The 14122-nt window shown below is 40.9% G+C and overlaps 1 protein-coding gene across 3 annotated transcripts in view; it reads right to left on the bottom strand.

The window, feature by feature from the left end:
- The window catches only part of LOC136678938 (alanine--tRNA ligase, mitochondrial-like), a 28982-nt gene that overhangs the window by 4131 nt on the left and 10729 nt on the right, over nt 1-14122 (bottom strand). For 2 of the 3 annotated variants that reach the window (XR_010796506.1, XM_066657136.1), the window contains exons 10-20: nt 13911-14038; nt 11616-11760; nt 11134-11303; nt 10408-10521; nt 9619-9759; nt 9239-9376; nt 8640-8743; nt 8259-8367; nt 5947-6072; nt 4573-4683; nt 3718-3801 (exon numbers count right to left, since the gene is read on the bottom strand). Coding sequence is in view for 2 of the 3 variants with exons in the window: in XM_066657136.1 (XP_066513233.1) it covers nt 3718-3801; nt 4573-4683; nt 5947-6072; nt 8259-8367; nt 8640-8743; nt 9239-9376; nt 9619-9759; nt 10408-10521; nt 11134-11303; nt 11616-11760; nt 13911-14038 (1370 nt within the window). In the remaining variant the exon portion in view is untranslated. The remainder of the gene's footprint in view (nt 1-3717; nt 3802-4572; nt 4684-5946; nt 6073-8258; nt 8368-8639; nt 8744-9238; nt 9377-9618; nt 9760-10407; nt 10522-11133; nt 11304-11615; nt 11761-13910; nt 14039-14122) is intronic. The other variant, XM_066657137.1, reaches the window with a different exon arrangement.

The following is a 14122-nucleotide window of genomic DNA, read 5'->3' as shown; positions in this document are numbered from 1 at the left end:
TGTAATACATTTAATAGATGTGGCATTTAAACAGCTTTGTCTGGGATTTACGTTTTTTTTTTGGCTGCTAAAATTCTGCTTCTTAAGCCAACACTTGTTCATTTAATAGGCTTCACCTGTGCTAATAATGATGCAATATAAATGTACTCTTAATTAAAATATAAATTATCTCCCTAACTTTAATTTGACTATTCCACCCTTGAATCCATGTTGGAGTATTTTGAACCCTGGGTTGCAGAGAAAAATTATCATTAAATACAATTCAGTTAACAGGCACATTAACTCAAAATGAACATGTCTAACTTTAGTGGTGTACCCCATTCCTTATTTTTACCCCTAACTCTTATTTCTGCGTGCCATCCTTTGAACAATATCACAAGGTGCAATGGTTAAAATGCTCTATAATAAAGGGACAACCCTTCAAGAGCCTTGTAACCAACCTGGTTACATCCTTCTATCCTCTAGGGGGCTGTAGGGAGGTTAACATGCCTGAGGGTATAAATAGGGGAAGCCAGGTAGAAGGGAGAGAGAGTTATCCTACAGGAACATGAATGCTCTGCTTTGGAGAACCTCTTGTTGAGAAACCTTAAGTTTCAAGCTCTACTTATGCCACAATGCTAATACCATGCTAAGGCTAATATTAAAATACTAACATGCTAATGCTAAGGTGCTAAGAGCATGGTGATTGGGGACTCATTTTCACCCCCTTATGCAGAAGGAGGTACTTAGCCAATGTGCAGGTGGCTTGGACTGAGGACTGTTTGGAGGTTTAGCCATACCAACGTTCCTTCAGATTTACGTCTCTCACATGCTACACACCCTTTCTGGACTGTGATAAAACTGGTGGGACTAATTATCTCCGATTACATCAAGGATCTCCACAAACCCCAACCCACGCTCTCATAGACGGGGAAAAAAGAAAAAAGCGACAAAAAGGACTGTTTTGGGGGGGTTCTTCGTTTGTGGGTTGAGGGTTCGTTTGATTGATTGTTTGGCTTTGCTTTGTTTTTTGTGAAATATATAGATATATCTCAGTGTTCTTAAAGTAGATGTATGCTAATATGTGGCGATGAGGAGCCCTAATTTACTTTAGATATATTTAAGGCATCATATGACTTCAGACGTGTTAACCTATCATATATTATCACCCGCTCATAACACTGGTGTTAATTTTTTTAATTTTACACACACCCTTTGTTTTCAAGTGTTATCTTGCCACTTGAAACTGAGTTAAAATGTGTAGTGTTTAAAGTCATCCTCTTTGAAACGGGACAAGACTTCAAGAGCCTGATACATCATGAGAACACAAAAAGCAACACCACGCAGCCTGCTGCAGAACGCTAGTTACGAATGTAACTGTGGTTCTATGAATGCTGGATGAGCGCCACAGGGCGGTGTAACTTGTGGATATTCCCATGGGCACGTCTACTGGCACAAAGTCACATGTGACCCAGCCCCTATAAAGGGCCACTGGACATGTATGAACGTCCTCTGACAACATCTCACCAAACCACGATCTGACCAAGGGACAAATGACTCTGGCGGTCATCCAGCATTCATAGAACCACAGATACATTCGTAACTAGCGTTCTATTTCATGCTTTCTGACCACCAGAGGGCAGTGTAACCTTGTGGATGACGCATACCAACTTGGTCACGAGGGCAGCACATCCTAAGGTAGGCCCATGGCTGTCAACACAGAGGAGCTCAAGCCCGAAGGAGCAGCCACATTAAGCCGATAAAACCTTGCAAAGGTAGTTGGGGATGACCATGTCGCCGCTGAAAAGACATCAGCGAGAGGGACCCCCCAAAGCACAGCCCAGGTTGTGGAGACACATCTAGTAGTGACATTTAGCTGTGCCAGGAAGCATCATACCAGACGCTGTATAGGCTGAAGTAATCACCTGGACCACCCAGTGTGAAAGACCTTGCCTAGAAAGTGGCCCACCAACAGTACGGCCTTCAAAACAGACAAAGAGCTGATCAGTACGGCAAATGGGCTCCTTAACTAAAATGTACTGTCGCAGTGCACGAACAGGGCACAAAACAGAAGGCAGATTAGAGTCTTCATCCATAAGTGTGGACAACTCTAAAGACTGGTTAACAAAAGAGGGCGTCAGCACTTTAGGCAGGAACACAGGATTCGGCCACAGAATAACACCGGAAAAGTCGGGCCACCAATGCAAACAGGTGGCACTAATTGAAAGTGCATGTAACTCGCTGATGCATTTCATTGAAACAATTGCCAACAAAAAGGCAGTTTTAAGAGAAACCCATTTAGCATCAGCAAGAGAAAGCGGCTCAAAATGCGGGCCCGCGTAGATAATCCAGCACACAGTGCAAATCCCACTGTGGACTGTGAGGAGTCCTGAAAGGTCTGATGTGATGAGAACCTTTAAGAAAACTGCAGATCAGTCTATGGGCACCCAGATTTACCCATTTATCCTCATGTGGTGGGCAGAGATAGCAGCAACATAGACTTTCAGTGTAGATGGAGATCTCCCCGCATCCAACAGATGCTGAAGGAAATTAAGCACCACAGAAAGGCCACAAGAGGCAGGAGACACCTCCAAAGTACTGCACCATGCAGAGAAAAGCTTCCAGCGATTTCTGTACCATTCTCCCGGGTCGAGCCTCTGTCTTGACAAAGAGTCCGCCACCGGGTTGAGAGACCCGGGCAGATCAATTGCCCGCAGAGACGCCAGCCTCCCAAACGCCCACATGAGTATGAGGCGTGTCAGACGCAAAGCAGACAGGGAACCGACACCACTTTCGGATGCGAATAAAGTATCCGTAGCGGCCGTGGAGAGCATGTCATCATCCAAAAACCCCGCACTGGGAAGTAGAGGAGAGCCGCTCCCAAAAGAAGAAGCGTCAGTGAGGGGCTGGTCCGCAGTCGGCGGCTGCTGAACTTGGAGCTGCGCAATTAAAGCCTTCACACACTCCAAGCGTGTAACAAGTTTTCCCCAGCCCGGGCACAAGCGCTGGGTGGCACAGTTAAAGATGAAGTAGATGTAGTAGAGAACAGCTCATGAGGGCAGAAAAAAACTGCAGCTCCGTGAGCTGTGAACGGTCCAGAGTGCGAGAGGAAAAAGAGGACATTCATACATGTCCAGTTGCCCTTTATAGGGGCTGGGTCACATGTGACTTTGTTGGTATTTTTACTCGGTCCAGTAGACGTGCCCATGGGAATATCCACAAGGTTACACTGCCCTCTGGTGGTCAGGAGGCATGAAATAGAACTGCAGCGATATCAAAGCTTTTGGACTTAAATTTAAAGCATCATGGCTTCAAAAGCATTCCACAATCATTTATTATCACACACTCTCCGTGATACAAATGTTAAATTATGCTGCTTATTCAGCATCTTTCGTTCAACAATTCCAGTTCTACCTTAAATTCTGCAGTAGCCACAGGTGCTTCCCATTTTAAGGTGGTACTCCTAGACATCAGCAATATATTAGTGATGTTTTATGTTTGTTATGAAGTAAGAGCATAATGCATTGAAACTACATTAAACGAAGAATGTTTCAAGTTGTATATAGCCCATCCTCTCAAACCCACCTCTTATTGTAAATGACAACTGACACACCCCTACTCCTAGGCAAAATAGAGGGCTAGGATTAAATGGGATACACCCTAAATATGTTCATAAGGAAATGTTTAAAGAAAAAACAAGCATAAACATGAAAGGTAAGCAGGAAGACTAAGCATTACCGATATAGAGTCAGTCTCCAGAGTGTCCACTAGCACTGCTTTTTTAGAGTGTCTGCTCAGAAGCTCCTTAGCTTTAGCTGCAGCCTACAGAGCAATACAAAACACAGTAATTAACAACACTACAGGACAAATACATACATCATGTGAACATCAGTTTTAGTGTAGGTCCATCTTTTTGAATTTCATTTTATATTATAGAATGCAATCATTTACTACTTGTAGTATGTATCTGCACCTCTTTCGATTCTATTTTTTCACACAATATGGTTCTGTGTAAACTGAGGTAGCTTTTAACACCAGCACCAGAAACCTTTTGGTCTGTTTATTCATATTGTGTTGTTTTTTTCACAGAAAACAGCTCTGCGCCCCAGTTCTCACAGATCAGTTTTCCTTGTTGCATGTTCGGCTTTCACTGGAAATTTGTCAGACATCTGTCCAAGGAGCATATAAACCTCTTTACGAGCTGCTGTAGTGAGTGTGATAATGAACGTGAAAGCTACTGTAACATAAGAAATATTACAAGCGGAGGGTTTGTGCTGGATTTGAATGGGCTCTGGATTTTGTGGCAATTGACATGTCTCTCTGGCCATCAGATTCTGCAGTGTTTACACATCACGATTTAGCACCTATGGTTCGAACCCGGCATGTGCAGGGACTGAAAAAGTACCTGGTTCCAGAGCCAAAAGCTCCTCGATTCTGGAACTGTGTGACAGCGACACTATTGTGCCACTCAATGTGTTTTATGATGTTAACAACATGGCCATATTGTGGACAAATTTTAATCTAAGGACTTGCGCAAAATTAGATTAATGTTTGCTACTCTCTGTGTGTGTGTGTGTGTGTGTGTGTGTGTACCTCTTTAATTTCCAGTTTCCTAATGGTAGTGTTGGCACTTCTTTGTAAAGCCTTCAGTTGAGTCTGGAGCTCTCTCCTCTGCCACTGTGGGATAGGAGTACTCTCCACAGCCTAACACACACACAAACAATTTGGAATTTAAAAACACTCTCTATATCCGAAGCAACACTTTGACTAACTGCTTGAGTAGAGAAAATGGGGATGGGTTTACAGCAGTGGTTGCCAACCAGTCAATTGCAATCAACGGTCTGGTTGGTATGGTCAATGGTATGGTCTTGGTGATCTCCAAGACCATACAAGTCGATCACGATAAACCATAGAGCTCCTTTAGTTTCACGTATTTCACATTTAAGTTATAGCTATCTGTAACCAAAGTGGTTTGCTAGATAAGCAGGGATATATAAAAGCTGCTGTCACACTGGATGTATGTCAGCAAATTTCCATCCATCCATTATCTGTAACCGCTTATCCAATTCAGGGTCACGGTGTGTCCAGAGCCTACCTGGAATCATTGGGCGCAAGGTGGGAATACACTCTGGAGGGGGCGCCAGTCCTTCTCAGGGCATGTCAGCAAATTTTGATACTCAAATTCATGTCCCTTACCAATAGAGCTGCCAACATGACAGCAGTGCTGGTGGTTGCAGTTTCAAAATGGATATCATAATTATTGAATGCATAAGTGAGAGTCACACTATACCCAAGTATCCCAAGTATTCTGTAGAGTTGTGCTATCGAAATGTCCTACCATAGTGTAATTTTATAAGTACAGCTGCCTAAATCTGACAGTAGGTAGAATAATTCTATAGGCTAAAGGAAGTATATCTAAAATGCTCCCAACAGACGTATAAGCAGGTGATATGAAAAACCTAAATCCCAGTATGAGAGGAAAGATATGGTAATTACAGTGATACTTTTTCTTCCACTTTTGATTCAGCATGTACAGTTTTGAAAAGTTGGAAATAACAGTAAGCTTAATATTGTATAGCGCACAAGAGGAAAACATTCAAAATTGTGGGTCTGAAATCATTCAAAATTGCATGCGCAGTGTTCCTAGGCAGGGTAATTATCAATAGGTAGCACAGAAGACCTGTTTACAAAGTACTTGCAGTTTGCAGCCTCAGGCATCTCACTGAGTACCACCATAGCCAACACTCAGCTGTACATTAATGAAGTAAGTAAACAGTTTCTTTTTATGTTATTGGAGGCGATGGGGACATGTACATATTTGTTATTTTAATTAGCTTAAACCTGGCATTAATAATATTACATTTTTCATTTGTTCAGATTTCAAAAGGTGATCTTATACGTAAAAAGGTTGGTAATCACTGGTTTAGAGAGAACATAAAGGAACAGAGAGGATGGAGAGATACATACATCTGTCAACTGGCCAACTTCTTTAGAGAGCCTCTGAGTGGTGGGTAATGAAGGGGCGCTGTCAGTATTGATCCTCACTGCCAGAGACTCCACCTCCTCCTGCAGGGCTAGCCCTGCTTCCCAAGCCTGAGACACAGAGAAATGTAACATTGGCTACTGAATCTGGCCACTTCATTAGAAACACCAACCTCGTACTTGTAGACACCATCCTTTTTTTCTTTTTTTTTTTTATGTAATAGGTACACCCAATTTTTACCAATAAATGTTGGCCATTTTATGAGCACCATTTACTAGACACACTTTGTATGCTGATTTAAATGTCAGTATCACAATGTTAAGAGTGGTCAGAAAATGCCAGCTGCCACCAGAACATTCAAATCCAATTAAGCTGAGCAGGTTTTGGCCTGGCAGGTACTTGGATGTGGGACCTTCAAAAAAGTACAGTACACTGCCAGAGTACAGTGAATGCAAAACGAGAGTGCACAAAATCTATTTCCTGACTCTCTGTCATAAACTATCCCTGGGCATTTTCCCTGAAAAAGTATAGGGGCATCACCTCTGTGTCCTGGATATATCTGCCACTGTGGTCACTTCTGGACTTCTAATCAGCTGACCTAATCAATGCTTCTCGCATCCTCGTTACCTAATAGTTAAAGTGTGGACAATGTGCTAGTGCAGACTGGCTGCCGTCACACCGTCCATGTGGGTGCTGCACATTGGTGTCTGTTAAAACATTTTTTTCTACTGCATGTGGGGCTCCCCAAAGTGTGATTCATTTTTAAAGCACCGTACTAAAATCAATGGGGAGGTGGGGTGGTTTCCTACTCTTCCCCTGCAGTGCTGAGCCCAGATTAGCAACAACAGAGAATCCCTATATCTCTACAGGACAGTAAACAACCAAAATAATTTTAAAGCTGCATTTTAAGGTAAAAATATTACGCGTAATATTCTTTTAAATAAACACTATATATCATTTCTACCTTAAACTTGGAGCTTCTAAATGATTGTAATGTTCCACTGATCTGTTATAGGGAGAAGCCTCTGTTGCGGCTATGTACTGGTTTACTGCACTAAGCAACTTCTGAATCACGGGGTGAAGGACTCTCACGAGAAATGGCTAACGCTTAACGGCACATAGTTTACAGGTGGATGTTGCCTAGCTATAAGAAGAATCTAGCTGTGTTCCCGATATGGACATTATATGGCAGAGAGATCAAGGAGGAGAGAGAGAGAGAAAATGAGCGGCCATACAAGAGGTAATACTGGACTGAATTTTCACAGTAGAGTGAGCTGAAACAGACATGAGGACAAGTTGGAGCAGTATTTGTTGCCTTTTTTCATGTGTTGCGGTGCTAGTTAGTGATAGTTTTGTTGATGAAAGTTTTGTAATAAGTTTTTGACAGTTACTGTGCAGTGAGCCAGGGTTTGCAGCTGCTAATTTTAGCCGGAGTATCTCATCTTTTGCCTTAAACATTGATTTTTGTGATAAGTGCTTTTTCGCCAGTTGCTACGTGTATTAAGTGACTGAAGTTACACTTTTTGTAGATGGAACCCAAGATTTGTTGAGGATAATGTTATTATCTGTTTTTGAGGGTTACTGTTGAACGAGGGCGGGTGGTAGCACCTGTTAACTTTAGCCGGATTAGCTCAGTTTTTAGCATTGCACATTGATTCTGGTAATTAGTGCTTTACTGTTGGTTGCTGCGGTTATAACTGCTAGTGTACCACCAAAGCTACACTTTATGTTTGTAATAACATGGTCCAGTGTGTAATATGAGCAATATATGGGTGTTAACATGTAGTCAACATTAATTTTTTTTTCGATTACACACATTCCCCCTGCTCACTGCTTACTTTTGTAAACATCACTCAATGAGTGAGAGAGTAAGAGGGAGAGAGAGCGAGAGAGGTGTGTGTTTGTCTGTGAGAAAGAGACAGGGAGTGTGTGTGCGAGAGCCAGTCGTGAGTAGTGAGTGAGCAAGGGAGAAAGAGAGAGAGAGAGAGAGAGAGGTGTGTGAGACTTGATTTCATGATAGTACTGTAAATGTGAATTACACTCAACAGCAGGTAGGAGGTGCTCAGGAGACAAAAAAGCCAATTCTTACATTGTGTTCCTTTAAAGCAAAATCTCTATATAAATAAAAACACTATATAAATGTAACTATCCCTCATTTATTTAGTGAGGAATGACTATAGTCTTTATCTGGTCTAAATGGAGCTAGAAAAAGTGTTTAATAACATCAGTGCATAGTCAGGGAAAGTGGAATAATGCCATAAGTGTTTAATATTAAAATCTAAAATAATCATCTCACCTGTCTGGCATCATCCCCAGTAACAGCAATAATACGACTGATGCCTTTCACCGTCTGACGCTCTGACACGATAACAAGGTCCCTGATTCCTCCAGTCCGCAGCAAATGCCTAAACCAAAAACACAATATAGTATTTTGTGCTTCCTTTACAATATAACGTTTTTCCCTTTATGATTTTTTTTCTTTTTTAGGGAAAACATATGCTTCCTGAAACTGTCACTAACACAACAGCTTAACACGCTTGAAGGAGGAAACTAAATGTCCGGCTCTGTTATATTATGTAAGAGCCATGGATGACTGAGACATCACCAGGGATGCAAATCATGATCTCCTGATCATAGTCGACACTTAGAGTGGAAACATGTTTAAATGTATTCTTACGTGCCACAGCAGAGCTCGGCTGAGGTATGCTTGTGTGTGTGATTGCTAAGCAGGTCTGAAACAGGCACACCCACTGACACGACTCTCACTGGATCTGGATATACCTGAAATACACAAAATATTCAGAGCCTGTTTACAGCACACAGAATGACGCTATGTGATTATGGATGATATATTATAAAAAGTCCTGTAGCAGAAACAAAAATTGTGTTTATTAGAATATATGTTTCATTATATAAATATAGATCTTTTTCTCACTGTGTTTTAGTAACAGCATCTGCAAATGAGTGCATTAGGTAACTGCAATAGATGGTGCCATGACGAATTTTCTTCTACTAAGTTTTTTCTCTTTCTTGGAAGATATGCCAACCTTTTAATTTGTTGAGTTAACTCTGACTACATTATGTAATTATACTTTGCTGATAAGTTTGTAGTCACCCCTAATAGGCCAATACTCTGGAGTAGCTGTATTTAAGCCTAAACTGCCATAGCCAGTAAGATGTTGTACCTTACACAAACCCATGTATGCATGTTTTAAATGAGTCATGTTTTAAAGGTCTCGCACACTAGGAAAAGCACACTGAATGGTGTAAACATACCTCATCTACAGTCCTTAATCCTGCAATCTGAATGGCTCTGGCTAAAGGAACTTCCTGCATGTGCACCACATTGTTCTCCTGAATGATGTCTTGTATAATCCTCTCCAATTCCTGGAGCTGGGAGACACTCAGGGAAGCCTGAAAACACAATTACATTTGTTTTTGACAGACATGCATTCTGTGATAAGCAATTTTTTAATCATGTTACAGAAGTGAATGTAGTGTTATGGATCTTGCCTAAGCTCTCATCATATTGGTGTAGTTACCCAGGCTGGGAATCAAAGCCCAGTCCTCTTTGTACAAAGCTGCAGTGCTGCCCAATACACTTCACCAGACACATAGGCCAGGTACTTGCATTTGTTTCAGGTGTATGTTTTTACCTTGGAGCTGAAGTCAAAGCGTAGACGGTCAGCAGTGATGTGGGATCCTCTCTGAACCACCCCTGACCCCAGCAGTTCCCTCAGGGCAAAGTTTAGAATGTGAGTGGCTGTGTGCTTCACCATGCAGGCCAGGCGTTGAGTCTAACAAAACAAAAATACACACACACACACACACAATAAAACAATTACCAAAACTTACTATTATGAATGTGTGCACTGTTTTTAATATTTAACCTAATCTTCCAAAACAAGCTTATAATGGTGGTCCTAAATTACTTGCCAACTTATTTTCAGTTAGAATAGCACTAGGAATGGTGTTTTCTTCAAATTTTCCTCAGTATTAAGCAATATAAGCAGAAAAACACATTATTTCAAAGGTTTGGGCAGCTAAAGGGCAGTAGGCTGAAAAGAGGGTCATATGTACATGTATTCATGGCTGTGACATAACCTATGATGAAACTATGATGAAAAGAACAGTATTGAACACTGGGACGTGAGAGGTACTTATATTTCAAATTGTCTCATATTACATCAGAGAGTTTATTACAAAAGCATAGGTATAGAGAATGCAGTGTTCCTATGTTTTTGTAATAATAGCTCTGATATAATAGGAGAAAACATGAGAGCATTTTAATCATATGCATGTGTGTCAGGAAGGACTGGCGTCCCCTCCAGGGTGTATTCCCGCCTTGCGCCGATGATTCCAGGTAGGCTCTGGACCCCCCGCGACCCTAAATTGGATAAGCGGTTACAGATAATGGATGGATGGATGGATGTGTGTCAGTGTACCTCATCCACATGAAGCTCTATCTGGTCTCCTGTTCTGAGAGTTTCAGTTGCTGTGATATTATGTACCACGTAACCACCAGCCAGATGCACATGCTCCACAGGAAACAGAACGTCCTGGAAACACACAAGGTGACAGCAAGTCAACAGTAAAGTAAAAATATGTAAGTATTGTATGTAAGACCCTGTCTTTAAAACTCTTGATTTAAATGGCAGTGCTCTTTACAAGTAAAATTTTCTTTGTCTATGGATTCAAATTTTTTTTTTTATTTCAAATAACTAGGCTTATGGATATTGGGATACACCCTGGAGGGACGCCAGTCAAGAGAACATCTTCATTCATTAATTTTTCATTCATTATCTGTAATCTGCAATTATCCAATTCAGGGTCACGGTGGGTCCAGAGCCTACCTGGTATCATTGGGAATACACTCTGGAGGGGGCACCAGTCAAGAGAACATCTTGAAAAACCAAAATACACACCAATACCTGGGTCATGGAATTCTGCTTGATACTTTCAAGGAGCGATCAGATATCCTCCAATGATAAGCGTAGTGGCCTGGATGTATAATAAATTCTGTACTAACACTATTCGTAACATGATTGCCCGCATGTGCTACTTTCTTGTGTTAGAAATGACTGTATCTTCTTTAGATCCTAATCAAGGCACAAAACTAAAACATAGCTTTAAAACATGATTGATTGTCTATCATGATGATTCTGTGTTACCTGTAGTCCGTCCTTGCAAAAGTAGCCCTGGTCATGTGTCTGTCCACCCTGCTCAGCATAGAAACAGGTCTTGTCAAGAATTATTCCACATCGCTGACCCTCAGACACCTCAGACACCAGAGACTGACCATTGTACAGAGCCAGCACTGTGGATTTACATGAAGAGAACACTGAGAGAGAGAAAAGAAAATTGAGATAGACAGATATGAGAGAGCAAGAAAGACAAAAGAATGGGGAAAACACAGGAAAAAAGAGATTTAACCATTGAGATAATGTGAGGAGGGAAAAAGAAGAAAAATTACTTTTAATGGAAAAACTTCTCTAGTTCAATTATTTATTACAAATTATTCCATAATAACTAATATATATATATATATATATTTTACTTGGAAATAAAGAGGTAATCTCTGGGAAATACTAATTCTTAAGTAGAACCTGGACTCTCCTATTAAAATCTATAAGAACATAGAAGATCTGAGTACAGTATGTTCCGTCTTGCTGAAGGCTGTAGCTGTATTTGGGAGAGTCATCAGTGTGAAGAACTCCTCTGCTCTGGAGCTCTGAGAGACTCTGTAGGTCAAGGTGGAGTCCTCGCTCTTCAGCGCCCCCTTCAGACGGACTGAGCAACTGTCCATGTGATGTAATATAAAACATTAGATTCAGAGATTAACTATAAACACATATGAAATCACATATTTGCATTTCACTACATTACAACATGCACATACTGGCCTAATTTTGACACCACAAAAGCATCTTATTTGAGTACTGGTCATGCAGTGTTTCTAATCATAAAAAGCAAGAACTGTGGCTTTTTGGCCCTCCTGGTATGAAAGATATACACAGACAATTAAAATATTTAGGCAAAATTGTTTGTAACTTCCTGGGGTTGTTGTGCTCCCCAGACACTGTGGCTGGCTTCCCAGCGCTCCAGGTATGTATGTGTGCTCAGTGCTCACTAGTATATGTTCACTGGCATGGATTGGTCAAAAGCGGATACTTAATTTAATTGAACTAATGGTTCACCTTTGAAAAAGACAGAGCCCCAAGGACTTGCAGTCATTGTGGCAAGTGACTGCAACCAAAGTCTACTTTCCTAACAGAGATTACTTTGAGCAGAGACATTTCTCATGTCAGATTTAATGTATGTATATAAAATTTCGTTACGTTTTCCTTTTCAGCTTCACTGGTGTCACTATTTAAAAACAAAACTAGGGGCTCCCAAGTGGTGTAACAGCCAATGTGCTGGCCTTATCATTGGGAGACTGCCAGTTCACTCTGCAGTGATGCTTATGCCATCCAAAGCCAGGAGCCCAACACATCACAGCTGGCCTCACTCTCTCTGGATGGGTAGGATGGCCCTTCCTCTCTTCTCATAACAAGCATACTGGTAATCAGTGCTGGTGTCTGTTAGCTGATATTAGAGATGTGGGCAGTTAGGCTACATTCACATAACCAGGCTGAAGTGACTCAAGTCTGATGTATTGGCTTTAAGGAAGCATCTACAATTGTGGGGAAATGCAGTTATCCCAGTGGTTTCATATTCAGGAGCTCAGTGTTTTTTCAGATGTAATGGTATGTTTGGGGGAAAATAAACAACTGTTGTTAGTATGTGGCTGAAGTCTAACTTGCCTGCAATTTTTTATTCATCGTTTGATTTACCACAGAAACCCAGTTGTTACACGAGTTGTTTAACTTTCTAGCACTTGCAGTCTATGTTTACTTTCATGAAGTTCTAGCAACAGCAAAAATAAGTCAATGTAGCCCACCTATGGAGCAGACATAGAGCAATATCCTCATCTCGGTTCGGCATGTCATTTCAAACCGAGACCCTTTGGATTTTTACCCATTTACAGACACTGGGGCTTCATAAACATCCTTAAAAATGTATAAACGGCGTCTCTTAAACAAAAATTAAATTTAATATGAAACAGATGTTAATTTTTAAGTGCTGTGTGGACATGCTAAATCCCATCTATTCACATCAGTTTTGAATCACTTTTTATGTCGCATGCCCACAAATCAAATGCATATGACATGCCAAATTAATTTCATATATCTTTATGCCTCATATATCTTTATGTGGTTAGGGCTCTTGTCATCATCTACAGAGGCAGGCAGGCTGTGTTTCAAAATGTCCTTTGCTTCCTACACCATTGCTTATCCACCAAAATGATGCATCAGAAAAGGAGACATGGAGGTGATCGCTGAATATAAACCAATATGAACTATTTAGACATATTTCGGAGGCCGGTAAGGACCTGTATCATGCACACCACACGGCTTAGGGACACATGGGATGGAGATGTATCAATGTGTGCATGCATGCCATGTCAGGGACAGATTCACTCACATTACAGCCAGCTACAGATCATTTGCATGTACATACTTCATGTATATGTACATAAGTGTACATACTTCATGTATATAAACCATGAAGACAGCTATATCCAATCTGAGAAACAAATCTAAATGTAGACTAATGTGAACGTAGCCTCACTGTTTTCCTCCTAGCATTTTGTATGCCAATGAAATTGTGTTAGAAGCAGTTCTGACAAGTAGTAGTATTTGGCTTCACATGTCTAAGAGGAAGCATGTGCTTCTCATTCTCTCTGTTGGAACCTATTGTGTGATGAATTAAAAGGGCAAGTCCTAGCTAAAACTTGGAACTATTAGTGAGTAAATCATGAAAAAGTTGTTTAAAAAATAACAATAAAAATTAATTAATTAATTAATTAAAAAAAGATACAAATAATACAGATATTAAAATGTGCCACCTTCTCGTGTTCAGCTATGAGTTGCTCCAACCCATATTTGTCCAGGGTCATGCAGTGCTCCTCCAGCATTAGTTCAATGAGATCCAGAGGGAAACCCAGGTTACGGTGTAGTGACCAGGCTACAGAGGCTGCAGATCAACAACCAAAACTGAACCTCGACAACTACTACAAAATTGTGTCATAACAGGGATTGAAGGGCTAGATTAAGATAT

This window comes from Hoplias malabaricus, chromosome Y (assembly GCF_029633855.1).
Source record: "Hoplias malabaricus isolate fHopMal1 chromosome Y, fHopMal1.hap1, whole genome shotgun sequence".
In the NCBI taxonomy this organism is placed as follows: domain Eukaryota; kingdom Metazoa; phylum Chordata; class Actinopteri; order Characiformes; family Erythrinidae; genus Hoplias; species Hoplias malabaricus.
The sequence above is the reverse complement of the archived record's forward strand: the minus strand, read 5'-3'. Positions and strand labels throughout refer to the sequence as shown.